Here is a 27667-nt window from a genome sequence, read left to right as displayed (position 1 = left end):
AGCACAAATTGAAATGCACACAAATACCACTCTAGTCTCCACAGCCCCCTTACGTGTGCTTCTGTTGCTCCACCGATTGCATGCAAAAAGCGTTTGAAGGCGTTCCACGTATAGATTATATACTGCAGGCCATCATGTGTTGCCTCAGAAAGCTCAGCAGCAGATCTGTGCCATACAGCAGCGTGAAGAAGAAAGAGCCTGACATAAAAGTGAAAAAGCATGAAAGAAAGGAGAGCAGTAATGAGCTAAATATGTGTCTTAGCTTTGCTCTGGACATGCATTCATTTTCTCTTGGCTTCCCCTCCAGAATAACCCACCTGATGTCCAGTAACTGGCACATGGAACGGTTTACAGATGGATCAGCAGCAGTGGCTCTCGTAGCTGTATATGATTATCTGTCGCACAGATGTTTCAGCTTGCGTTTGCTTGCTAGCAGCCAGCCAAGCAGCCAGCCCGGCCTTTCTTCTCTTGCTTGAGGAGCAGCGAGGGCTCGCCCACAGATGTTTAACTAAGGGACAGAGAGGAGCGTGCCCAAGCTGCATACACGCCTTCAGTGCCGCCTTGGTCAGCATCATCCCCTGAGAAGCAACTGGAAAAGATGTATGGGTTTGACCTGAGAAATTTTCCAGATGCTGCTTAATAAAAGGAGACGCTCTGCATTAGCTGCAGTCGTAAGGGTTCCCCAGCTTAGAGTGTGCCACCTGCAGCATGCAGGATGCACATGTTGTGATTTGCTGGTTATGACAGTAATGAAAAAGGACTTTTTGTTTGTTTCTTTTTAGTAAGCCATGAAACTCCCACTGTGCCCCAAAAATGAAGGTTTGCTGTGACCGAAGCCTGTAGACTTCCACTGCGGAATTTATTTCTCCACTGATGTGGGGCTTATGCATCAGCGCAACAACTGGAACTACACGAACAGATCTTTCGGCTCTTCTTGTTGACTTTGTGGGAGTTCCTGAATCCCGCTGTAGCTTCTTGGTCATAGTTTACATGACAACCCTGCCCTTCACTAGGATGGCGTTTTTCTAGATGCACTAGCAAGCAGAATGAAACTAGGCCATCCATGGTTTGTGACAAAATAGCTGTATTGAAGCCACCCAGTAACTCAGCATATAGCACTAGCTAAAACTCAGATCGAAAGAGTTGATAGTCGGGGGGCAGGGGCAGGTGGGAAGAGTATGTAAGTGTAATCGTAAAAGGTGGGTTTTTTCCCCTCTCAGTATATTTGACCTCGGTGATACAAATCAGTATTTGCTTGAAATTAAGTGGGCCAGTTGAATAAATGATAATTACTCACTTGACCCTGCAGATGCTTACTCACGTGTTTGATTTGTGTTGTTTTCAACAAAGCAGGGATTTTTTTCAGTGTTGGCTTTTTGGATTACATTTGGACTATTTTGGCATCCATTTGCTGCATCTTAAATAGTAAAACATAAACAATACTTGATTGCAGTGCCCAAGCATCTGGCACCTCAGCAACGCTTTGCAATAGCGGTTAGTTAGTGGTGTAAAGCCAGAATTGTCTGGGTAGCTGTGTTATATCATCACTGCCAAAACAGGGATACCCATAACATGCGCAACAAAAGCTTTAGTCTTTCCAGTCGTGGACAGACATGCTGGCAGTCCCTCTGTGCCACAGGAGAGGTGACTGACACCAGCTCCTTGTCACCGCTCCTTTGTCGACTTTTAGTGCTTTCATGCTTTAATTGATAGAGAAGCTTGTGTGAATATTCCCTGATTTGCTTGTAACAAAATATTAACCACATTACTAATTTTTCTTATATCTTCGAAAGATATTAAAGTCTTCGTTTATTATTTTGTGTTGTGGAAAATGAACTGTAATATAGTTAAATACATTTATGCTTTTATGTTTGAGGAGTATGAAGGGAGACTAATTTCTTCTGATTACCAGCTGTAACAGTGTGGCAGAGGGGTAATGTTTTCAGTATTCTGTCTTATTTTTAGTTTAGTATTACTGTATAGCACTCTCTGTGTACATGGTATTTTCTACTGCAGAATAACAAGTGACTTTTTACTTAGGAACTTTGGTTCTTTTTTAATATTTTAGCAACACATGGCTATCTGCTTGTGTTTGCTGCGGAAGCTTTGATTTTGTCGGTGCGAATCGACTACTTCTCGGTGTTTGGCGTCGGTGAAAGGAGTCAATAGCTCTTCCCCTCCTTCTCTTCCCAGATGCTCTCTAAGTCCATTGAGCAGCTCAAGCAGCCTGGCGGTCACCTGGAGGAAGCTGAAGAAGAGCTTCACGGAGATCACTCGATGCAGGAAGAGCGAGCTCCCGCCAGCGGTGCCAGCGTTAGGGCTGAGAGCAGCAGTGCTGGTGTGGATGACAGAATAGGACAGCAGGTGGGGGCTGTGAAAGTCAAAGAGGAGCCGCCGGACAGTGATGAGGATGTTCAAACCCAGCAAATGGAATCTGGGGAGCAAGCTGCTTTTATGCAACAGGTAATAGGCAAAGATATAGCTCCAGGATTTGTAATTAAGGTTATTATCTGACCATCACCTGCATTTTCTAGCAATTGATAAGCAATTGTGTTTTGATTCACTGATCTAGCAAATCCTGATTTACTGTTCAAAGAATCTAACAAAGGCAGAAGTGTTGTATGCACACTTGAAAACATAGTGACGCTCATCCTTATGGCCACTAATTGAGAAAATACCTGTTGCAGTCAATTATTCTACATAAATCTTTGTGTAATAGCTGATAGACTTCGTATTAGCCCAGGATTACGTTACAACACTTAGTTCTAGTGAAAGAGAACTCGTATCATCTAGCTTGTTGAGATCAGTAATCGCTGGAATTAGTTTCCAGACCTGATTGATGAAACGTTCATCTCTGATTTTGAATCCTCTGACTTTTGCTTTCAGCTGTCTGTATATACTGTATCATATGTAGTCTCGAACACTGTTAACGTTAGGGTATTTTTTCCCCAGTACACAGGTACTGACTGCTATATCAGTGGTCCCAGGCTGGTGTATAAAGTATAATTTAGAGAAGAGTACAAGGTGGATGTAAAAAGGCGAGGCACTGTTTAAAAATTGCATTGTTTTCTTTTTTGCACTGCTTAGTTAATTTTCATTCTGTCTTATTTGATGATACTGTCTGCAGAGACATCCTTAAATGAAGCAGATGCAAGTACCGGTGAGAAGCAAAATGCAGCATTAGGTTCCAGTCAGTTATTAGGATATTGCAGGAACGGTTATCCCCTGATATCCAGTCACTTGTTTATTTTTTTTAACTAAAGACTAATCGTACAACATCGCATAACCTTTACCGCTAGGTCTCACGGACAAGTACGAAAGTAACGCCTGGGCATAAAAGGCCGACTTGGCAAAAGGCAACAGCAGGTTGCGGGCGAGCGTTTCGCCGAAGCGGAGGAGCGCGGCGCGCGTGCACGGCCGGCGAGCCGGCCTCCCTTTCCCCTGCTGCGAGACCGGGCAGAGCAAGGCGGGGTGCGGGGGAAGGCCCCGTTTATTTAAGTCGATACTTCGTCAGGTCCCCGCTGTTCTCCTGGGGAAAAGTGATTTTGGGAGGGGGGACAGGAAATGCCTTATGGAAACAGGAAGCCCAAGTGATTCATGTGCTGAGGAATGCGGGGCAGGGGGGACGGGGCAGCGCTCCCTCTGTTTTTAAAGGCACTCTATGAATTGATTTATTGTCAAAGAAAATAACAAAGCGAGTAGGGAAATTGTTAAGGAAGCTTTCCAGTGAAACATTTCCTTCATATTCCCTTTTGATATGTTTACCTTGTTTTATAGGTTTACTTTTGTTAAGCTAGTTAAAGATTCATTGTATTAAGATCCCCTTTAATATGGATAATCCCAAACTGACCTGGAATCCTTGTCGGGTTTTTTTTTCTATTAAAAATATTTATATTTCTAAAGCTGAGGTATTTTAAGGTGCAGTATCCTGTTTCAAAAGAGATAGCTGTTTTGCCAAATGTAGACACTGTTCTAAAATATGTTATTAGCATGTGTTGTTCACATTATGCTCTACTACTATTAAGTCTCTTATAAAATGTTGCAACTTCTAAAGATACATTATCCTTTTTCCTAGAAGGTCTCCAAACAAATGACTGAGTAGTTGCTATAAAATGAAAGGCCTCCTGAAACATAAAGATCATCTTAGATAGGAAAGATTTATTAGTTGAGAAAATACAGGTAATTTTTCTGTATGCTTCATATTTGAATAGAAATCTTTCTCCACCTGGGATGAAAAAAATCACATTCAAAACGTGGAGCATATAAAAATAAAATTATATGTTTCTACCATTCTGTATAATTTTAATTTTCTTTGAAACCTAACTTCAGCCTCATCAAAAAGGGATAGTGCATCTTTTAAAATGCATTTTATTTGGGGAGAAACTTGCAAATGAGAAGACTTTTGTACAATATCACTTCAAAGACATGTATTCACAAAAGACAAAAGATATTTTTATAATGTCATTCAAGTGAGAAACCCCAATACATTAGTGGACCTTAATTTCAGAATCTTTCAAATTTAGTTAAAATTGAAATAGAGAAACTACCTGGAACCAGTGAAAAGGAAAACTGGGTTTAAACAACCGCATTTCTAATCGATAATGGTCTCTTAACATTTTAAATCTACTGTATTTATTATAATTTACACCCTTAGAGGTGATCTCTTGTTTTGTGTTGTAAATATATTCTGTTTGTATGTTCCCTTTTTTTGCCTTCTGATATAAGTCTCTTCCTTTCTCAAATAATAAAGGTTTTTTTTAAAAGATCCCCTTTCAGATATCTGACTTTGTGTAAAGTTGATAACTTAGTTGTGCTTTTGCTTTGTATAACCAAATACGTTTGCTACACATTGTTGAAACTTGATTCAAGCTTTCAGGAGCAAGGATTTTATTACACAATTCTTACAATCATTACACAAAGTCTTTTTTTAGTCTCTTGTTTTATCCTACGTCAGCCATCATAAGTTTTAGTCAATGTGGAAATAGTGTTGATGCATGCTCATTTTCCCATCATGGCATCTGTCGTGAACGTGTGATCATATGTTGTACCGTATTGCAAAGGTAACGGCAAATCCCAGTTTCTTGGCTCCTAATTATCCAAAATTGAGATAATGAACTGAAATAATTCCCATGACATTTCTAAAATCTGCCTACAACCCAAAAGGTGTTGATCTGAAATTCAGCATATACTGACCTCTTCGATACTCCTCAAGACCTTTGCGAAAGTAGAGTCCGTCTGTAAATATGTTGGGGAGGAAAGAATCCACAAACTTTGCAGACTTTAAAGCACCTCTGTGAGACAGCGAAGTCCTACTTTAGAGAAACACCTAAGCACTTCCATGAAAGTGTTAAAAGCTTTACTGCTTTGTGACACTTCCTGAACTTTCCTTGGGCTCCACAGAGAGGAGTTTGTACTGCAAACCTATCTCTGTTGCTGAAGTACATTAATTATTACTACCAAAAGAGTTGAGAGAATTGTTGCATTCTAGCTCTTCTAACTGTTCATTTAAATTGCAAAGGCTTTTAATAGCTTTGATTCTGGTATAATTTTAAGTGGATTAAAATGCTTTCAACAACATAAGTATGGAAGAATAAATCTTTCTGTAAATAAAATTCAATTATTTTCACTGATATAACAGCAAAGTAATGTTTCATCAATAACACACTCAAAAAATTACATAAAAAGTCAACGTTTAGGTTAGGAAAGCTTAAAACTAGCATCACATTATACTGCTTGCCCTGTTGTTTATTATGTATTTAGAATCTTGTGTCTGTAAGTAAATCATGCGTTCAGCAGGGTTTTTATTGAGTTCTCTTTTGTTTAAATACTCATGTTGAAAATAGAAGAGCAGCCTTAAATGTTTTCAATTTACAACATTCCTGTTTTGGAGGCTACACCTAGATTTTTTTCTAAATTGTTTGTTTACCATGCATCAAAGAACCCAATACGAAGAAAATAATCATAATTTAATACAATTCACAAGGCTTATCTTTTTCCAGGAATGATGTGCTTTTTTTTTTTTTTTTTTTTGGAACACTAGATGCTTATTCTGTCCTGTTGTCCAAAAAATAAAGCCAGTATAGCTGCCAATTTAGAAGTAATTACTACTAAATGAGGGAAAATGCTTCATAATATTAATATACTCAAGACAGACACATTACTGGAATGTAGGTACTGTGACGTTAGCCTTTTTTTCATCTTCTGGCATTAACAAAATAGGATTAAAAAACAAATGCCTCAGCAAAGCAGGAGCACTCCAGACACTGCCATCACCACCCATCCTTTCTATTCAGCAATTCATTCATGCACTATCTTCATTCCACCTTCATTTTCATCAGGATCACTATGTTGATCCATGTTACGTAAGCCAACTATACCCTGTTTTTATCTTCACTGGCATTCTGAGGTAAAAATCTATAAACATTTGTCCTAAGCACCAATCTAAAAATGTTTACTTATTTCTCCCCCTTATGAGCACTTCACAATTTGCAGCCAAAATTAGCTAAGCCGAGTTAATTTCCTTATTGTATTCTGTCCCACTAGCAGCGTGTCCTACTTATCTGCTTAAGAGATGTTTGTTTGCTTTTCATTTATTTGTTTAGTTTCTGATTTCCTTATGCAGTTCCCATCATCTGGGTGGTAGCGGGCCTTCTGTATCTTGTTTCTCAGTGGAGGAATATAGCTTAGAACATCATATGCTGAACTCTTGTTCAGGCAAACAGAAGAAGAGCGTCCTGGATAAAATTATCTGCTCTGCGCTAGGGCAATAATCCCAGTGATTTTTGTGGAATTTTACCGCTCTACCTGATAGACACTGTATTTTGCATTGGGTAGGCTTTGTGTGCTTTGCATTTGTGGTTTTTTTCTTCTAATTCAGCCTAATTTGGAACTGGATTTAAAGGCAAAAAATACAGTTAGCTCAAACCGCACAGGCAGCGGAAAGGCCGGGTTCCTCGGCCACGCTCACGCCCCCAGACAGGACTGGGAAGGGGCATCCTTTAGGCATGTCCTGGTTTCTGGTCCCCGTTTGCTGAGTTCGCCTCACACTCCTGCTTATCTTCGTCTGGCCCCATAACTGACCTAGCCCATACGGGACAACTTCCCCGGCTACCGGTGGGCACGCACAGCTATCGGGGACCCCCCAGGGTTACGCCAGCAGCATCTGGAAGTTCGAAGGGCGCTACCCTCGTAACTTGAAATCGTTCTTCACGGCTAACGTCTCATTCTCTGTAATGACTTACATGGGCGCCTCGGTAACTGGAGTTGTTTTGACAGACCAGATGATAGATACTTGTAAGCAATTCAGTGCTTTAATTAGTTGATTAAATGAGATGTTTTAAGTCTGGCTGTGGAGCCTTTGTGGCATTTGTTTTACTTCACGTTTCCATAGTTGCCTTGAAGTGACGGTATTGACTCTAACAGTACATAGCCCTGAAATACAAGGGAGCTTCGTTGGAGGATATGCTGTTAAAGGTAATAAACCCTCTGAACGCTTGGTCCTTCCAAGGTGGTAGCACGTTACAATACATTTGTCCTTGAGAAGTGCTGTGAAGGGCAGGAGAAATGGAAATGTAAGTTTTGAACAATGCCAGGCTCTCAGAGAAACCTTGCACCTCCTCTCCTCCCTCCCTCAAAATGATGTTGTAACTGCTGTCTTCTATATATACTAGCTCAATTCACCTTTTTTAGGCTACCTTAGTCATCTCCTTGAACTCCTTAAGCCAGTAAAAGGGTCACTAACCTTGTTCTGCCCTTCCCCAAGGGAGCGCAGGGACCCCGTACAGCCCCTGCGTAACACAGGCTGGCACTGATTTCTGGGATCAGCCTTGAGCCTTGGGCTGTCGGGGTGGAGGGCTGTGTAGTTGGATTTGTTTTGTCAAAAATTTTTCATTCATCTACAGGAAGGGAAGCCCCATCTGAATAGTTAGCCAGCTTTCTGTCATCTTTGCTCTTAAGGTCCTGTCCATTTGTATCAAGTTTTTAACTGTGGTCTTTAAATATGTAGTTTGTTATCAGATGCTACAGGAAGAAGAATTGGGGTTTTCTATGCCACTTCTATGTAAAAGTGCATAATAGTAGAATATTTACAAATAATTTTTTCTTTCCCAGTTGGATTTGAAAATGATCCATTTTTTCAGAAAGTATCAAATCCACTTTCTTAATATTTGCCAAGGAGATTTTTTTTTTTTTGGTCTCTCCTATTGTAAACTTTCAGTGACAGAAAACAGTAAGACTTATTTTATCACAAAATTAATTCAAGAACTGAATTGTCTGACCAATCACATTGTATTACAAAATGGCAAAATTACTTCATTTCACTGATACCTGCACAGATTAATGTTGAGAGTGCTTTTTCTTTTTTGATACAAATTTTTTTATGCTTCTTTTCCTCCTTCAGATACTTGCAATACTTCTGTTACTGCTCCCTTTTGTTAGCGAAAGCAGCATGTAAGGAGACCGCTGGGGCAAGACGAGGCAAAATTACTTAATCAGGGGTACCTAACTAGCATGAATCAAAAGTCTGTAAGTCCAGATCCCAGTAATTATCACTTCACATTTTGACAGTCAAACGATATTACTTTCATACCACTGGGCAATTTATCATTTCCTGTATCAGACAGCACGGGGTTTTATTATTATTGTCATTGAAGAGGATTATGTGTTCTTGGAAAGCTGCTTCTTTAAACGCTTCATATTTGGACGGATTCTGTTTTGACCTCTGAATGTCTGTCTCTCTGTCAGACACACGTACGCGCGCACACACAAGTTTTCATTTTCCTCCTTCCCTTAATATACGAGACTGAATAAATGCACAGCACGGTGTACTGCGGGCTAAATCTTCATAAAGCTCTGTTGTTTCATGTCCTGGAAGAGCAGCTCAGCCTGCATGCCTTTGAGACGTAGGTGCTCTAATGCAGAAAGCAGTGCATAGACTGTCTCCTCTCATGTTCTGGCCTGTGACCTTTGGATCCCCAGGAGCCCAAGGAGGTCTTTCTGTTCATACTGCCTGTATTTCCTCAACAAAGAGTCTTGTGAAAATTAAGCTATGAGATTGCAGCAACGCAGCAATGGCAAGGGCTTCAGGTTCTCTGTAGAGTAGCTAGTGAAGCATGGAGGATTCAGTCTCCAGCCCTTTCCTTAGTCTTCTCCTTTTGGTCCCATCAAGAAGGGCACCACGATAGTTTTTAGGTGGCAGTTTGCAGATTTTTAAAGCAGATCTCTATTATTGAACAGACATAGAAGGAGCACGAGGCAGAAACTGGGAGATGCTCTCCCACTGTGTGCAGAGGGATAGCTACCGAGACCAGCTGCTTCTAAGGCTTGCTCTCCTAGGTCTTCCTCTACTGAAAATACAAGTTAAAGAGTTACTATACATCAGAGGGCATGGCTCTGTCACCCAGCTACCTGGCTGCCCACAGGGACAGGTGGTGATCAGGGTTCCCACATTTCTCACCCATCTTGATCTATTTTGACACCTTGCCTTAGGGCATCAAAGGCCCCCAAGCCCAACAGCACATCCCTTGACATCTTCCTTTTTTTATAGAACTTTCCGATTCTCACCATTTACCTACATTTGTACATGTCTTTTGTCATAGTTTCCCATTAGTTTCTGCATAGATTTTCATTTTCTGAAGCTACTGACTTTTTAGAGAGAGCTTCAAAGCTTCTCTGTTAGTGTTTCTGACAGAAAAATAAAAATGCCAGTGCTGAATACAGATGCCATCACCACATACTCAGCCTGGGGTCACCTCACTTGAATAGCTCTGGTTTGGCCATTGCTGCACGTAATTAGGCCTTGCTAAGGGTGCTAAGGCTTTCAGTTAAAATACGGGCAGCATTATCCTTTGAGCTATGTGAGCGACTTCTTTCATAAGACTCTCCATCCCTTCTTGGACAGGCTCTACAGACACAAACACAGGCAGCACAGGACCAGCAAGGAAGAAAGGACAGGAGCAAGATTCATTCCTGCAGCAAGAGACTACGAATGAGCATGGGGGCTGTTACTCACCCGTGTTGAAGGATAGTGCAGTAACCAAGCAGGCTGTGCATTTTCCCAAGTCCTCTCTGAGAATCTGAATTTCAGTTGACTGCTTTCAAGTTAGGTACTACTATATGCCAGTATTATAGTAGCTTGGACCCTCCTGTAAAAGAAGGAATCCTTTCTTTTAGCTCTCTGGCCCTTTCCCTTCAGCTTTTAATGAAAGACTCAAAGCCCATTAACTCAGCTTCATTTTCAAGAGCTGCTTTCATGCAAGAATCTGTAATTTGGTAAGGGACAAGCTGGCTAGGGTGGGTTTTGCAGTTGGCACGCTGAAGCCCGTGCTTGCTCCCAGCTCCATCAAGATCCAGCTCTGTGAGTGATCCAGTAGCTGCACTCTTGAGCCTTGCCCTGTTTCATTGGCAAGTGGTCCCCATAGCCATTGACCGCTGAGATGTTTTCAGGCTGTGAAATTGGGTGGGATAAAGCACATTCAGTCAGAGAAGAGGTTGTGGGTTCAGTCTGGTGGGATGCCATGCCCACAGGAGCACAGTGTTTGTGAAGCTGCTGTTGTAAAGGTGAGCCACAGGTGGTCACCACAGAGAGACAGTTTCATAACACAGTTTCCTTTGTAGATTTCGTTTTCACATCTTAGAGGCCATGACTAAGTGGATCATTTAAGCCTGAAAGGGTACTGTGAACTTAGCTGGTCAATGATAGAAAGAAGTCACTGTTTGGTTCTTTTTCTTTCTGTCATGGCCACCTGCACATTTAGTGTTATTGCAAAATGCTGAATATTGACTTACAGACACTTAGTCCAAGTGGGTTAGGTACAGTAGAGAAGAAAAATTTTTGGAAGCTCTTTACATCTTCTTACCAGGATCAGCTCTACTGTGTCTACCTGCTGTTCTGCATAATTACTTAAGCTAGTAATTAAGGAAATCACAGGGCAAGACACTTAATGTTTGATGCATAGCAAGTTATTATTCATGTAGTGCTGGTATTTCCTATTTTTTTTTTCTTCTGCTCTAATATGGATCCTAAGTACTGAAAAGACAAAAAAAAAAAAAAAGACTTTTCACGTGAGGGGTTTAGAAATGGAGAAGTATTTTGCAAGTCGGAAAGGAGGGACACAATCCCACTGAAGTTGGTTGCATTCAATCTGCAGAATCCTGCAAATGCAACTGCAACTTAGGTCAAGAAGGACCAATATATGCATATTTTGCTCTTCTGTGTTACAAAGTTCATCCATTGAACTAAGAGCTTAGGCCCAACAAAACAAGGAGATTCAAGCCACGCAGCTGAACAGGCAGCTGAGATACTCTGTGCAAAATATGAATCTGGAAAATACAGTCTCACACCTTGACCCCTACCAAAAAAGAGACCCACCCCTCAGCTATTGCCTTCTCCACAGATCACTATTCCAGTGCTGTCGCATCAGCAATGAACAGCTACTCAGTCCCTGTGTTGCATAGTTTCTGAGAAGTGCTGTGCTGGAGGAGGTCCTCAGGGCTTATAGCAGGTCTTTGGAACAACAAATAGGAACCAAACAGGAAAAATAAAACTGGCCAAGTCCTTTGGTGTGAGTAGTTCACCAAGGGCATCACCAAAGGCAAAACTGAATTACTTTAACATTGGCAGAAGCCACTGGAATGAATTTCGCCTGGTCTAAGTACACTACAGCATTATAGAAGGGCAAAGAAATGCTACCACGTTCTCTCTATAGGCCGAGTCTCCTCTGTGCCACTGAAGCAGCTGTGGTGGCTTACAGGGACAGAGGCTCCTCACAGCATAGAGCTTGTGTCCCTAAAATGAGTAATGCTGGAGAAGCACGAAAAAGTGAAAGGCAGAGCTGCTTTCCAAGAACATATTTTGCAAAATCTGAAGAAAATTACGCCCAAAGCTACCATAGTGTTTCTCCCCTTCAGCAAATAACTCCTCACCAGAAGCTTCCCCAGCCCCCTCTCCCTCCCGTGGCCATGCTGCAGATGTTCCCTGATGTTCCAGCCCCTCTGCCAAGCTCTCCAGATTTGCCCCATTCCTGGCAATCAGAAGGCATAAGAGATCCTCTTGGGAAGGGCCACAAGCCTTTGTTACTGCTGCTTCACGCACACACTTGGCCACCTCATGGCCGGGTTGGCTCCTGGCAGGGAAGAGGCAGTGGCCAGGGGCCAAGGCCAGCCAGGGAGCAGGGGGAGCAGACGGAGAGATGTGCTCCTCACTCCGGCACTGCCATGGGACGTAATGGGGAGGGGAGGCAGAGCAGCCATGAAAATTCTTACAGGGCACCTTGTAGTTAGGCTTGAGAGCCCTCCTCGGGTTGGAGAGCAGCTCTGTCCCCTCCTGAGGATGACAACATTACTTCAGCCAGAGGCTCCAGACTTCTGCCTGCCGCAAAGAACTTTCTCTTTTGTCCTTGTTCTCAGGAGACAAGATGGTAATGAGGGATTAACTGCTTTGCCTTTTAACTGATTGTTTTAACCCATCTTACAGAAAGTTCAGGATAAACAATGTGAGTTGAAATGCGCTGATTCTTGAGGAGATAGAAGAGTTCAGACAGTTAAAGAAATGTTGTTAAAAAAAAAAAAAAGAGCTGCTCTGCCAGCTAGTACCAACATGAGTCATTGGTTTTCACTTTCCTGTCATTGTTGTTGTCTTTAATTATTTTAGATTCACTTCTAAACACAAATTTTCCTGATCAGATAATGGAGATTAGTTAGTAAAGAAAGCATTCAAAGGAGCAGAAGAAAAAAGTCCCAATTCCTAATTCTCCATGCTGACTACATCTTGAATCGCACTTCAATAACTTCAGAAATACCTTAACTGCTAAAGATTGAGCCAAGAGTATCAGTGTTCTATCATCTTCGTTACACTACTTTTTAAAGATAAACTGACATTTATTTTTCCAGCTGGAAACTTGTACTTTGGTTTCATTGAATTGAATCAATTATTAAACTTCATACCATAGTTCAGTGCTGGACCTGAAATGAGAAGCACTGAAGTTTCTGTTGTTTCTTATCTGACCATTCTGGGTCAAGAAGATAGATAAAGTGAAGATGGAATATCTAACATACTTATGAAATTATACAGTATATGTTTCACCAGAAAGTGGTGAGATACGTTTTTAATTTACTTTCATGGACAGGTTTTCATGTGCCGAGATAGTGTTCCCCAAATTCTTAATTCTTTTCACGTTAAGAGCATTTTGCAGTCCTCAGAATTTATCATTTATAGGAAATGTTCCTGTATGTCATCTCCTAAAAATCTCAAGGACTGGCCATTTAAATCAGTGACTCACTGATTAATAGCTCCTTCCAAACTGATTTGCAGCCTTTTTCCTATTGTGCAAAACCATAACAAAACAGAAATACCGGTGATTTAATTTGGCATCATCAACCACTGAAAGATGAGTCGGAAATAGATTAGCAAGTGTTCTGGTTGATCTTAATAGTGTAGTGACAAGTAAATTCAAGGATGATAGATGATCCCACTGACCAGCAATTCTGCTGATTGTATTATGGCGTAGATAAACATGCTTTTTTCTAACAACTGGCCATGAAAACAAAGACATTTGAGTTAATATTGCTGTGGAAAACAGAACTGGAAAAAAAAAAATCCTTTTTAATACGTTTGGAAGTCCCGACTGTTGCAAAAGACTGGCAGAAAGATGTTAGCATCTCAGTTTGTAGGATACCCAAGATGTTTCTCTTAACTTCACTGGGAGGATTTTATTTTTTCTCTGAATCAGAGCATCAGAGCTACCCTCCAGTGTAAACCCCGTAATGCTTCCTGAATGTTCACATACTCAAGGCATTTTGAGCTGCACCTTTGATAATAAATAAATAAGGAGTGAACTTGTTTGGCATTTTAGGCCAATGACCAAAGCCAGGGAGCCTGGTGAGTACGCTACTATATTTCCTTTAACTTTATTTTTGTGGGCATCATGTATTTTTAAAACGGTTATACATTTCCCTGAACCAACGTAATATAAAAGATTTACTGTTACAGTTTGTGTGTGGCCAGGCAATGGCATATGGAAAACATGTTTCCTGCTATTTAATTTAATTACTCTAATCACGTGCCAGCCCCAGGCATGTCATTCTGGACCTCTGAGGCTCTTTGTCTGTCAAAGAGATGGACAATATCTTGGCTTTGTTTAGTTGCTCTGCAGGCTGCAGATAAAACCACTGAAATACTGACTGTTTGTTTAACCAAAACTTTGCATTTTAACCATTTGGCTTTGATTTTTTGTTTTACAAGAAAAGATGACATTTTGGCCTTGGTGAGCTGAAAAGGAAATATTAGGGATATGAAGAAGAACTGTCACTTTCGGGGCTTAATAGAGGAAAAAGAATACTTTAGCCTTCTGGTCAGAAATCAGCTTTGTTAGCAGAAACTTAAGACTTGCATCACTGTTATTTTAGAGTTGCCTGTTAGCAAGGGCAGCTGGAAAAGTCCTGTTTAGAAAGGAGCAGTTGTAATACGGTTAGCCCTTCTTTCAGCAGTTTCAGTGGATTTTTGTTTCTTTCATTTTAATAGATGAAACTGTAATGCATGAAACGATTTAAGATTCCATAGCAAATAATTATACCAATAATGTTGCATACAGGTATAAATTAGCTTTTACGTTAACATTTTACAGTTATTCTTATATAAGAAATATCTGTAGAGGACATCTTTGAGTCTGTTGACAGAAATTTAAGAGCAGATACACAGATTACAGTACTCTTTTCATATTATAAACCCCAAATCTACAGAGAAATTAATCACACACTTAGCTTTAAGTATGTGCTTAACACCACCAATTCCTTCATTTGTAAGCAAGTGCTTAAGTCCATGTTTTCCTGCATCCAGAAGTGATTTAAAGAGTGCTTTAGACTGTATGAGGGTATCATTTCTAACCATCACGTTGTCAGAAGAGGAAAGAATAAGAACCAGTTTTAGTCAAATTAAGTCCATTTTATACAGAATTACTGCCCATAGAAAGTCTTGTCTCTTCTTACATTTTTGGAAAACGAATGAACTTCAGTTACTGTAAGTTTTAACAGTAAATTAATCTGCCTTTTTATATGGGAGCGTGCCAGCATCCTGCCACAGCAGTCTTCAAACTAGGTTGTACAGAAGAGGGTGGGCAGAAGGTCTATGAATATGCTCTCAAGAAGTTTGCATCATCAGAAGTAAACATTGCATGGGATGGGATCCAAAAAAAAAAGGAAGTGTCCATCTGAGCAGAGTTTACGTATTTCTGATATTTCAGTGTACGGTTCTCCAACAGGCTTTGCTTTCCCCCCCGTTTTCTAGCCGAATCAATGAGATACAGTAAATAAAAATTATTGCTTCTAAGTTGGACAGTACAGCAACACAAGAATTAAAGATTTTGTTACTATATACTGAATTGCAGCTCCTGTCCCATTTAGCTTTGAGCTAACCACTAGATGACACTACTTCCCACTGACTTAACAGGTGTGAGCATATGATCCCATCTCCCCATATACCAGTTCATATATTTACATGCTTCTTGACCAAAGAACTAGAAGAACGTGATGCAGGAATAGCCTTCACCACTACACATTTTGATGAATTTTGTTTATATACACAGAGGGATTTAGGCGTGCGCATGAAGGTGTACACAAGCATTCCGAGCAATGCGCGAGTGTCTTTGTATGGCTTACGGAAAACACGTATTATAACTCACTACACGAGTCTTTAGGGTGTTGTAACTTAGCAAGTGTCGATGACAGCTCTACTTAAAAGAACCCAGAGGAACTCCAAGAAAAACTTAATAGGCTGGAGCTTGTGGAGAACATTCCCCTCATCCCCTACCTTCCCCCCCCCGCCAAAAGAAAGGAATTCTGTATTGGCTTCCGTAGTGTGATTCTGGTATAGGGAAAAATACCGCACTGAGGAGTCAGGCAAGAGCAGGCTGCACTATTCAAGTCCAAAAATGACAAACTGTGAGGGGAAGGAGAACGACGCAGAAGGGCTGTCATGCATATCCATAAGGCGGGTGCTGCTGCTGCTGCGGTTTTTAAATTAGGAAGAATCAACTTTCCAGAAGGATGTGTGGAAAGAATCCCACCTTTCTAAAAGCCTGATTTTCAGAAATCCAGAAGCTCCAGATTACTTGAAAAACAGCTCCTCCAAGTTACATTTATGCTACTAAATTGCATACACAAGGGCATGAGGATGTGGAGTGGAATAATACCATCTTCAGATACACTTTCATTTTTTCCTATGTCAACAAGCATCTTGCTTTGTTAAGATTTGTCTCAATGATTTATAACACATTAGCTCTATATGTGCTACAACTGTAACACATACATTGTGTGATACACTTCATTTAAAGAGCATTTTAAATGGCCATACTAAAACAGGTCTTTAAAATCTGCCTGCCATCCACCAGTGTGACAATGTACTACCCATATCAAAGCAAAAGTAAGAGTTACTTTTGGGTTTAGTAATCTAAATTGGAAATATTAAAAATCTTCGTCACTTTGCACCTATTTTAATCCTGATCCCCCATGATTGTGGCAATATGGGTTGGGTATGTCCTTATCCTCATTAGCCAAGTACTTCCATACTCCTGCTGGAGGGAACCTGCAGGCAGGGAGGGTGAGCTCCTTGCCCTGAAAGGATGCTCTGCTCTCTTTACATTTCACATTCTATCGCAACCCATTATTTTAGCATTATTTCTTCTGTTTTAATATGAAGAGCTGCTACTAAAGTGTAGTAAAGTCATGTAATATGAAGTCCATATAGTGTCTACATAGCACTAGGTTAGCAAGCAAGGTATTTCTGCTAATAAGCTATTTTGGTTATGTCAAGTTTGTCATAAGAGATACCAGCTCAACTGCTGATTTGTAGGACTTCAAGAAATTACATTGCCTTCGTAGTGTCAGTTTTGCTTCATCTATGCTATAGTTCAGTTAATGTAATGTTTCCTGTAGTTCTGTTGAATGTTTGGGGATTGTATTTGCAAATAAAACCTATCCCATTCACAACTAAATTCTTCCAGCTTACAACAGCGTAAGTCCTTGACTAGACCCATGTAAGAACTGAGGTTTTCTCAGCAGCTTAAAAGGTGCCCGGGTCCCCAGGAACAACAGTGGCTGGAATCAAGGCTACCTAAATTGCAACCATAAAGCAATGTAATCAAAATCAAAGCTATAGTTTTATCCTGTGCATGTGTTATTTATAGTTTAATTTGTTGGCGATTATGGATCTGAGGAGAAAATACATCTAATATTAAACATAAATAAGAGAAAGGCTGAGAAATAACATGTTAGCCGGAGCTTTTGCTTGTTTATGAAAATGCTGTCTTGTATTTAATCTGAACAAGTGTAATTACTTTTTCAGACTTTGATTTCCTCTGCAAAGCTTGTGCTCATATTTCATTTAGACAGGACATGTATGCAAATTTCTTCTCTTTCACTGATTTCCTACAGTTTCTTAAGTTTGTTGGTGAACATGCTTGAGCATCCCTCCAAAGACTCCCTAGGGAGGGAAAAGCTTTCCACTCTATTTGTGGCTAAGCGTAAGCTCCAGGAAGGTTAGCTAGAGTATACAAAAGCAGGCAAGACAAGAAAACAGCTTATCTTCAGACCTGAATCTGGGACTTGCTGCAGTAAAAATACCCTGTTGATGCATACGCTACCAGCGAAGGGACAAGTTCCCTGCTCAGTCTGACCGTGAAAGCACACGGTGTGAGCTTTTGCATTGGTTTTGAAGGGCGAGAGATAAGAAGGAAGTTTTAAGTCACTTTTGTCTTCTCCTGCCGACAAAAGGACTTTAATCTAAGTTGTAGCGACCCAAGAAATGCAGTCCTGCGGGGCTAGCTCCTTCCCTTTCTCGGGGCTCGGAGCCTTATGAGGAAAGCAGCTTGGTCATACCTGCTGCGCTTGTGGAAAAGAAATTATGGCTTAATGATGTTTCACTCTTGCCCTGTAGCAAAGGGCTTCTTGTTAGCTGGATCTGACATGGCAGCAGGAAAAAAAATATATCTTTCCCCAAGTAACTTGAAAGGCAGCAAAACTACCTCGAAGTACAAAGCGTGCAAGTAATCAAATGGATGCCAACCAAATTCAGAAAGCGGAGGGTAACCTATGCAGCTTTGCAGAACCCTGGAAATGAAGTATTTATAAGCAAATACTTCAAAGTCCTCCCTCCTCCCTCACTCCTATGTATTACTGAGGCAGTAGGAGCAAGACATTTCGGAGCAGTGCAAACGGTGACCGAGGTAACAAACAGCCAAACACAACCTTCGGTGTGAAGCTGCCTTCATGTCTGCCGGGGGCACACGTGTGCCTTTTGACAACCGCTGCGGAAGCTCTGTCCATATAATCCAAAGTCATGGCATTCGGATTATCATTTTAACTGCCTTGCTGAAACTTTTCCTTCTGTACTAAAGCGGGATTTGGATTAGAATAATCTACCATTTTACAGACTGTATCAAACTCTCAATTCCAACGCATAGTATGGAGCAATGCAGCTCAAAGCATGTTTTAAATTGAGCATATACCAGTGGAGTAGAAGAAAGTTTTATTTTTGACAAAGAGGGGAAAAAAAAAAAAGTACACTTCCATGCGTAGCTCCTCAGGCAGTTTATAGTGAGGAGTTGTTAGGAGGAGTTATTGCTTCCCCACACCTTCAATAGCATCAAGAATTCCTTTTAAGCTAATCTGAAGACAAAACCATTCAGGGTTAAGTAAAGTCCTATGACAATTCAGTGAGATTTTGATCTCAATAGACATGAATTTGGTCTGGCATTTTCAAATCTACCTTTTACCTAAAACAGCAATGGTGAGGTTCTTCCTTATGTAGAGTCATGTTTCCTGCAATGGTAAGATATGTTTCTTAGCTCAGAAGGAATGCCAGAGACCACACAGGGGGAAAAAAACCTCACAAACACACACACCAAAAAAAACGACAAACAAACAAACCTTTAAAAAGACAAGAGACAGAAAAAAACAGGGAAAAAAAGCATCACTAGATACAAAAAAAAGAACAGGTTTCAAGCTTGTTAGAGGGAAGCTCTTGCATTTTGAAAAAGAAAGGATGGAGCTATATGAAACTATCTTTGTGAAATGTGTTACACCTACAGCACAAGCCCTTTCTAGCAGTTGATCATTTTACTAAAATCATTGTAATAGCTAGTTTTATGCGCTTGAGGTAGTCAGTAGTGTCCAAGGCAAAAGATTTATAGTTTGCTCCGGGTATAACGGTATGAGAGGAACTGGCTGCCAGAAGGGACTGTGATTTGAAGAGGGCGCCTTTGGTTTGGTAGGTTGGGTATTTGTTCTGTGGCTGGAGTTCGCTAGAAGAAGTTGTTTGATGCACTAGCCAACGATAACTATCTTGGGAGAGGAAGAAACCCAAATCCTCCAAGTTTCAAGGAGAGAGCCGAATGAAATACTTGGGTATGTGGAAAAAAAAAAAGACAACAAACTCCATGGCAACATGAAGTAGATCAATTCATGGGGCACTTTGCGGTTTATCACTTAAAAAAAAAAGATTTATTGAGCCCCCCAAATCATGGTAATTTTTAGTTTCCTAAAGTTGGTCCTCTTTTGAAGACTAAGCTGCTTGAGGAGACAGTAGTTTTGGAATGGAGCCCTCAGCCTTAGAAATAACACTGCTGGTTTGGCTCTGCTTCCAATATTGTTGCCTGGTTTTAAAGCTTTTCAGCAGGACTTCACTCCAGCCTGGTGACCAGTGTGAATCACTGTGGAGTAGATTAACACAGTGTTTTCCCAAGTGTTTAATCTCGTTTTAGGATCAGAATACAAACAGCAGCAAAGCATCCTTAAAGATCCAAGGAGTCCTAGGAGCAAGCCTGCAATCCAGCCCCTCGCATTACCTTGGGCTCCACGGCACCGCTCGGGGTACCCAGAATTCTTCGAAAGTTCTGACATTTCTGCTCGGACCTAAAGCTTTACCTTTGCACGCTGAGTGCAGCTCTTGGCTTGCCTGTGAGAAAGGTATTATATGTATAAAACCTTATCCTCTAAATCCCGCCTGCTGAGTGGATTCTTCCTTTCATGCTCACTTTTTATTGCTAGAGGGAGAGTTTCTGGAGGAGCTGTGTCCGTAATTCCTTCTCTTTTGCTTGGTGTTTTTTCTGCTATTTTAACACTCCTGAAATCAGGGAAGAGCTTTGCCCTTTTGAAGCAGCTTCAGTCCTTCCAAGAGGCAATGGCTGAGGGACACTGATAGAAAGTTTGCTAAACTGTTTGCATACCTCTACAAGGAGGCTGGGCTACTCAAATGCAGATTAAAGTATTTTCAAGTGGTTAACCAGCAAATTCCTTTATTGTTGCTGGATTTGGCATTTTGATATCAAGAGATCGATTAATATAATTAAAAAAAAAAGTCCGTGGTCCATGTATGAGGATTAGGAGATCTAAAAGGAACCAGGAAATGTGGCAATAAGGAATTCTGAGTCACTGATGCCAAAGGGAATCTGCGCACAAGGGGCAACGGTAAAAGATCTGGCAGGGAACAATAAAACATATGCAGAAGCGAAGAAGGACAAGTTAGGCATTAGGCATGCTTCAACCCAGTTCAGATCACCGACCACCACAGCATATAGGAACTTCTGTGAAGTCATTTTAAGTAAAACCACTAAAGTGCGTAGGCACCAGTAAGATGCCTGCTTGCCTGTAAGTACGTGGGTGACTTCCTCAAAGGTCTGTGCAAGTAATGCAAGTGTGTTCTCTGCTATCTAATGAAAACATTTTTGTATTTATTTATGTATGCAAAACCAAGAACAATAAAAAAGAGATCATATGTTAGAGGAGCCTATATAACTAATGGTGGAGACAGCAGACCCATAGACAGCCCCCTGAGGAGGTAGGAGATGTGTCACAATCTCAAAGCCACTTTATAGACTCTGAGGATTATTATATACTTCTCTGTGTATTAAAGGATGGTAGGTTTGTTTAAACAAAAAGCAACAACACTAAAATTTGCATGTAAAAAATCCTAGCTTTCTGTAATAAAAGGCTGAGGTGAGGGTTCCTTAAAAACTTATCATACAAAAAATTACCAACAATATTTTTGATATATTATAACTTAAAATAAGCACACATTTTCGCGTGTCACTCCACTGCTTTTTCTTGTGTTATAGTTAGGTCAGAACTAAAAAAAAAAAAAAAAAAAAAAAAATACAGGCACTGTAGTAAGTACCGTAATATAAAATTATATGTTGATTTTTCCATGGGCTATTAATATCTTGTTACTGTGAGACTGTACTGGTTGGTGGTTTCTGGCTTAGTGGTGTTTGGCTTGTAGGTAAAGGAAAAAAGAAAAAAAAAGTAGAACAAGACCACCTCTGACATGAATACTGACCTCCAACTGCTATTTTATGTAACTTATTTTTGGTTATTTCCACATTTTTACCTTTAATAGAAATTAAACAGCGTTATATCTTCTTAGCCTGTGTACATTTTTGTGCATGCTCAAAAAATATCTGCGGAAATACTTTTATCTTGCTTACAAGTTTCACTAGTATCAAGATCAAGAATCTCTTAACTTCTGGATCCTGGGTGGAATTCCAAGGGACATTCCAGTGGGTAATAGAGTAGAAGATGTAAAATTGCCAGGAAGGGGGAGAGAAGAATTTTCTCTCGCAGTCACAGGAGAGGGTGGGAAAAGCAGCGTAAGAGTGGTGCCTAATGCGTTCTCCTAGGGCAATGCTTTTTAGAAACTCCTAAACACACCGAGTGATAATCCAACCTGTTTTCCTTCTCCCTCTCTTTCAAAAATAACTGTATTCCTAAATATCTAGCAAAAAAAAATGTTGAAGAAGTTCCATTTTTATCTCTAAGACAAACTCGAATTTCCCTTTGCTTGTGAAACGACTCAGAATCAGGAGACTGAAAATGGTACCACGTAGCTTGTAAAGGTTAGTGGTATTTAGTTCTTGATAGAAAAGCCTTGGTGAGGGACCGGGTTTGTAGGGGGTTGCTAATGGAATACAGAACCTTTCGCCTTTGGGTCACTGGATCAAATCTGTCTCTTGTGGATAGAGACCAAAGTCTGCTACAATTTAAGTTTTCAGTGCCCCATATAAATTAAATACGTAGAAATTGGAGATGGAAAAGACCTGTTACAGCTTGCAGCCTATCCCTCCCCGAACAGCACGCTTCTCTCTCGCCTATTTCCCGATTACAGATTTTCCAGTCCCTAGCAGGTCCCGTCCACCCCGCAGAGCAAAGCAGCTGGTATTAATTGATATCCGAGTTTAACGGGGTCCTCGTGAACTCCCCGCGCTGGCAGCGGAGCTGGGGGAGGGATTCGGCAGACACCTCGCTGCTGCCCGGCTCTGCGGGGGGCACGGGGCGGGCAGCGGGCCAGGGAGCCCCCCCCGCTGCCTGGGGTGGGGGGCAAGCAGAAGTCCCAGCTCCTTCCCACCCTGTGCAAAATACCTTGTAATACAGGGGGATTACCGAATCTCATTTTCAGTGCCTCACTTATCCCCCTTTAAAGTCCTACCAATGTCCCTTCCATAACCAAACAGCTGCAGGTCATAGTTCTAAATTGTAGGTCTGATGGATTAGTTCGGGTAGCTAAAGGGAAGGCCAGATATTAGTTCGGACATTGATATGGACTAAAATTTTCCCAAACTTTGGAAGAGATTTGGAAGCTTGCTTGGGGCTTCTTTTTGATTTAAATGAAAAGGTTTGAACCTTGTTATCTTTTACAACTTCCATTTGCAAGTAATCAGCCATGTTGCAGAACGCCCATTATTAAGTGGTAGGAACTGCGTACTGACAATATTAAAGTTAGTCTTGTCAGGTATTTAACGATTACTACTGGCTACAGCGCTATAGGTACACACGGGCTTTGTAGGCTTAAAAACAAACAAACAAAAAAAACAAAAAAACACACAACCAAAAACCAAACCAGTAACAGTTGGCCCATTTCAAAGGAATATAAACATGCAATAATTAAACCAGTTCTCATCTCTAGAAAGGAGTCCAAGTGGGGTATTTTAACTTACCCACCTTGGAGTGCATCAAGGTACAACACTGAGACAGTGTAGACTATAAGTGGGATTTCCTCGGCACTTCTAATTTCGGCCATACGTTCCTGTCCCGCAGACTTTGTAACGCAATGCTTCCTGCTAAAAACGCTAGAGATACAAAAGCAGCCTTCAAATGAGCAGAGTGTTTTTAGAAAGAGAACTGAACTTTGTTGCTGCTGCTCCCTCAGCGCACCGAACCCCGAAATGCCCGCGAGGGTGGTGTGTCGGAGCTGCCCCACGCGTCCCGACTCCCGGCTGGCAGGTGCTGCTGTAGGAGCAGAGCTCGCTGCCGCGCGGCCACGACCCAGGACTCCCACGTACCCCGTAAAATTCAAGCCTCTCCATTCACAGAGCGGCGAATGACTGCTGTGTTACTGGAGTTAACCTGATATTCACAGTGCCAAAGTTTCAGCAGTTGAAAAATTCAAGCGACCATAAGGGAAGATCCTTTGGGCTTCAGAAATATTACAATCAGGTGGTTTAAAAAGGGAGCAAAGAATTTAAAACAAAAGAACACCAAACAGGAGCACAAGTAGTACAAAAAAATTGCAGTGAATCTGCAAAGGGGACACTCCACACTTTTTTTCCAAGGTAAAAAAAAAACAAACACAATCCTGTGTTGTGAAATGTCTTTTTAAACACAGATTTAGAGAATGAAATTGAGGCTTATAAACTAGTAGCCAACAAAAGCAAGAAAGGCTGGAATGTTGGTAACCAATTGCAAGCACAGGATCCAAGCAAAACATCTTGAATTGCTAGTACTGTAATAAATTACAGTTTTCACTTTTGTATTCTGCAAGTGAAAACAGCACTAAGTCAAGCTTGAGAGAAGGAGAGTAAAGGATGACCTTTTTAATTGACCCGCACCCATTACAAGTAGAGGAACTGCAATACAGAGCAGTGAAAAACGAAAAAACAACACCCATCTGCGTGAAGGGACGGATCCTGCTCCCATAAAATGGGGTTCCTGTGTTGCTGAAGAGTTAATTGTCAGGTAGCAATAGATGAAAGCCAAACCAGGCTCTGGGATGGTCTGCTGTGGTGGCTGTTATCTCATTTTTTTCCATGGATTAATTTTCCCCTCTTTAACTGTAATTAGATAAGAGTCTAGGGGCGGGAGGTGGCCCTGGAGTGCTCAAAGGGCAAGAAGTGGTCAAGAGCTGGTTTCTCTCAAGCTTTGATTAGCCTATTTGATAAGTGATACTAAGCACCCCAATTGGTTAATGAATGAGGGGTTCCCATGAGGTAAGTGGCTGGGAAATTTAGCCTCCCCCACAAGGACAGGGAATATGTAAACTTCTGTCCTTCAGTTAGGTGTCTACTGTGGTTAGGAGTAAGGGTGATTTATATCCTATCTGGGTCCTGGAGTGTATCTACATTGATTGACTCCCTTGATCTTGACATCAGTCACTTGGGCTTTCAGAGAAAGGGGGAACGTAGGAGATAATGAAAGCTACATTAAAGAAGACCTTAACATTTATGTAAACGTTATTCTATCTTCAAAGGCAGAACTATCAACAAAAAAGGAGATTTATTTCCTACTTGAAAATATTGAGAAGAAAAAGTCACAATGTATTTAATATCAAGCCTCTAGCTTTGGTGTTGATCTCCGCCTTTGGGTTTTGTCTCTTACTTCTTGACTAATTTGCATCATAGTTAAAACTTTTACTGCATACTGCTTGCAAAAATAGTGACGCAGGCACGCTAATGTCTTGTGTAAAAAGACATCGTCCTCTCCGCATGGGAAGAAGAGGGAAGAGAGAGAGAAGGACAGAATGAAGAGCTTGGAGAGTAGAAGCAGAAGTGTAGAGAAGACATTTGGAAAGCTCATACATTACTGTCTATTAAACGCGGGGTTTTATACATGTAAATCCATGGCAGTAGAAACCAGAACACTTAAATAAAATTAAAATGCACCTCTCAAATGCTCCCGTAGTGAATATCACCTCCAGAATAAGATTTCCCCGGCTGGCTGCCAGGCTCTCCTTGGCCCGGAGAGCAGGGGGCAGATTTGGGGCACGCTGGGGCTGGGAGGGAGCCTGGTGGGAGCCGGCAGCATCCTCACTCTGCTCAGCGGGTGACCCACCAGGCCAGCTGCAGCACGAACATCAATTAAAGGAGCATTTTCAACAACGCAGAGCAGAAATGTAATTTGTACAACTGAGAAGCAGGGCCACATTATCACCGGTGGAAGGCACAGGCTTTCCCGGCTAAACATCTCTAATTCTGCTACAGAATGCCTTCCCTCAGAGAGACATTTACATTTGGGAGCTTTTGCTGAAATTATGAGGAGATCAGTTTGACACAGACAAGAGATTTTTTTTCTTTGCACCATGAGTAATGAACTTCTGGAATTTGTTGCTATGAGAGATTGTAGAACCGGCAGTTCAAAACAAGATTAGACAAATGCATGGACAGCAGGCTTATAAGGTACTAAAGGAAAGAGGCAGGGAGGTACCTCTAACATCTATAATGCAAAAATTCTGGATGCTGGGAGAGTACAAGGGGAATGAATTGCAGAGAGTAGCCATGCTTACGTGCTGTCAGTAAATAGCATCTCTGATTGCCACAGTCTGGGACAGTACTGGGCACGATGGACTGGTCTGATGCAGTAAGGCATTTCTTATGTTCTTATCTTCTTAAGTCTGATTTGGCTCTATCTAGTCCTTCAGTCATAGCCAATCTTAGATTCTTCTGTTAAATTTATGTATTTTTTCTGTCTAGCTTCAGTGTAAAGCACATTTCTGCTTTCTTTTTCTTAAGTGACAATTATGCTCCTCAAGACACATAGTCAACAAAACAAGCCTTTTTTCTTCTTAGCCATGTCTCCCTAAAAGCTTCAATTCTGTCTTCACAACGTGTAAAATACAGTAGTTATATTCCTGAGTAAAAAACTAACTGTTAAAGACAGCCTAAAAATGCAACGAAGTGGTAACTTACCAATTACGAGGTAGAGAATTTATAGTCCAGAATCATCTTATTAAATACATCAAGAATTAGGACGGGTGAGTAAGGCTGAGTAATTAAGGCCAAAAAAAAAAAAAAAATTTGTGGGAAGTCTTTGTATTAGCTAATATGTTTTTAGGCAGAGGACATGCAAATAAAGTCTTAGTTGGTAAGTCCTATATGGCATGTTTGGCAACTAGCAGACATAACATTTGCACTTCTAAATGGAATACGATCCTCTGTCTGGGAGATCTGGTCATTAATATGTAACCTGCAGAGCTGGGATATTCCTGTGGTAATGAATAATTCCTTTACAGTGAAAATGTTAGCACAAAAAATATGTGGCAAAGAGAGAAGGGAGAGGAAATTTTCTTCCTGTGTCTCATGCTGAAGAACTTTCCTAGTCTGAACACAGAAATGTGGAATTTCACAATTTGAGAGAAAAACTTTATTATATCAACAGTATGAAGGCACTGAACTGTAACTATGTTAATCAAGAGAAGCACCCATGGTCTTCAGAGTCTTATATCCCTTGTCTTCTATTGAGACAAAAGGAAATGGAAGGGCTGGCATCTTCCCTACATCCAAAATGAAGTGACATTAATAGACCTGGTCAGAAGAAGGAAGCAGGAAGTACAAACTGTTTTTTGGACAGTGTCTCTGGACAGATAACCTCTACAGAGTGGTATCTGTAACGTTATGCTAGTTCCGCTATGTTCCTTGACCCTTTTTTTCTGCAGTACTTCAAACAAACCAACCAACCTATAAGTGCTAACCTCCTACCTAAAAACACCTGAAAAAAAAAAATCTAATAATCAAAGCACAGTCAAGATATCATAAAAAACCCTCCCCAAGGAGCTGCTGTTGAGGTGTCTGCCCTGTGTTAAGGGGGTTGAGCTGTACTTGACTTTGAGGTTTCAGCTCTCCCACTTCCCCACTCTTAAATAAATATTAATTTCTGGCAAATCAAAGAAAACCACACCTGACCTTATATTTATACCTGTGATTTCCTCAGGTCTGCAGTGTTATTCTGAGAGAATAGAGAACCCGTGAGCGGAGGTCTCCAATAGGTTTATTGGCTGCTTCTTACAGGAGTAAACAAGCATGACTCCTGCACTGGTGCTGCTGAGCTGTGAGATAATATCCATGCAGATATTATCAACCTCTAGATCAGGTTTTGAACTCTTCACTTAGTGACCAAAAGTCCAGACCCATAGAACTAGTCTCAAATCACAGTCCCAAAGACTCTTAATTGCTCACTACAGGGCAGGCAAATCCCTGTCACCAGCCATCAGAATATCCACTGGGCAAACAGCCCAGCTAAGCAAATAGTTTGGCCCAACATACGCACAAGCCCACAGCATTAGATGAGAATCACACATGTGCATAAAATATGCTCTAGATGAAAATGTTGTCTACAGAAAACTGCATTCATGGGTTGTCAGGGTGTAGCATATACTCAAGGTGATAAATCATCTGTTTCTCCACCCTTCCTCCCCCAGCTGCACAGTGACTAAATACCTCTATCAACCAAGTCTTTTAAGTCAAATCAACCTTTTAAAAATTCCTCTTTCTTAATGCTCTAACATGCATGGGTTCACAAAATTAAATTACAATATTTTTATCTGTTTGGGATCAGTACTGTTTCCTCCTCCTTGTGTTTACTTTCCTTCAGTAGCTGACATCAAAATGTTTTCTGGAATGCTGGGACTAAATAA

General features: G+C 41.0%; 1 protein-coding gene across 1 annotated transcript in view; it reads left to right on the top strand.

Moving 5' to 3' along the window:
• HDAC9 (histone deacetylase 9) overlaps nt 1–27667 on the top strand; it is a gene marked incomplete at its 3' end in the record, with an annotated part of 225766 nt that overhangs the window by 37968 nt on the left and 160131 nt on the right. The window contains exon 10 of the mRNA XM_081996501.1: nt 2194–2463. Within this exon, the coding sequence (XP_081852627.1) occupies nt 2194–2463 (270 nt within the window). The remainder of the gene's footprint in view (nt 1–2193; nt 2464–27667) is intronic.

Source organism: Phaethon aethereus, assembly GCF_964289735.1.
Source record: "Phaethon aethereus genome assembly, chromosome: 2".
Lineage (NCBI taxonomy): Eukaryota > Metazoa > Chordata > Aves > Phaethontiformes > Phaethontidae > Phaethon > Phaethon aethereus.
This window is presented reverse-complemented; position numbering and strand designations above follow the sequence as displayed.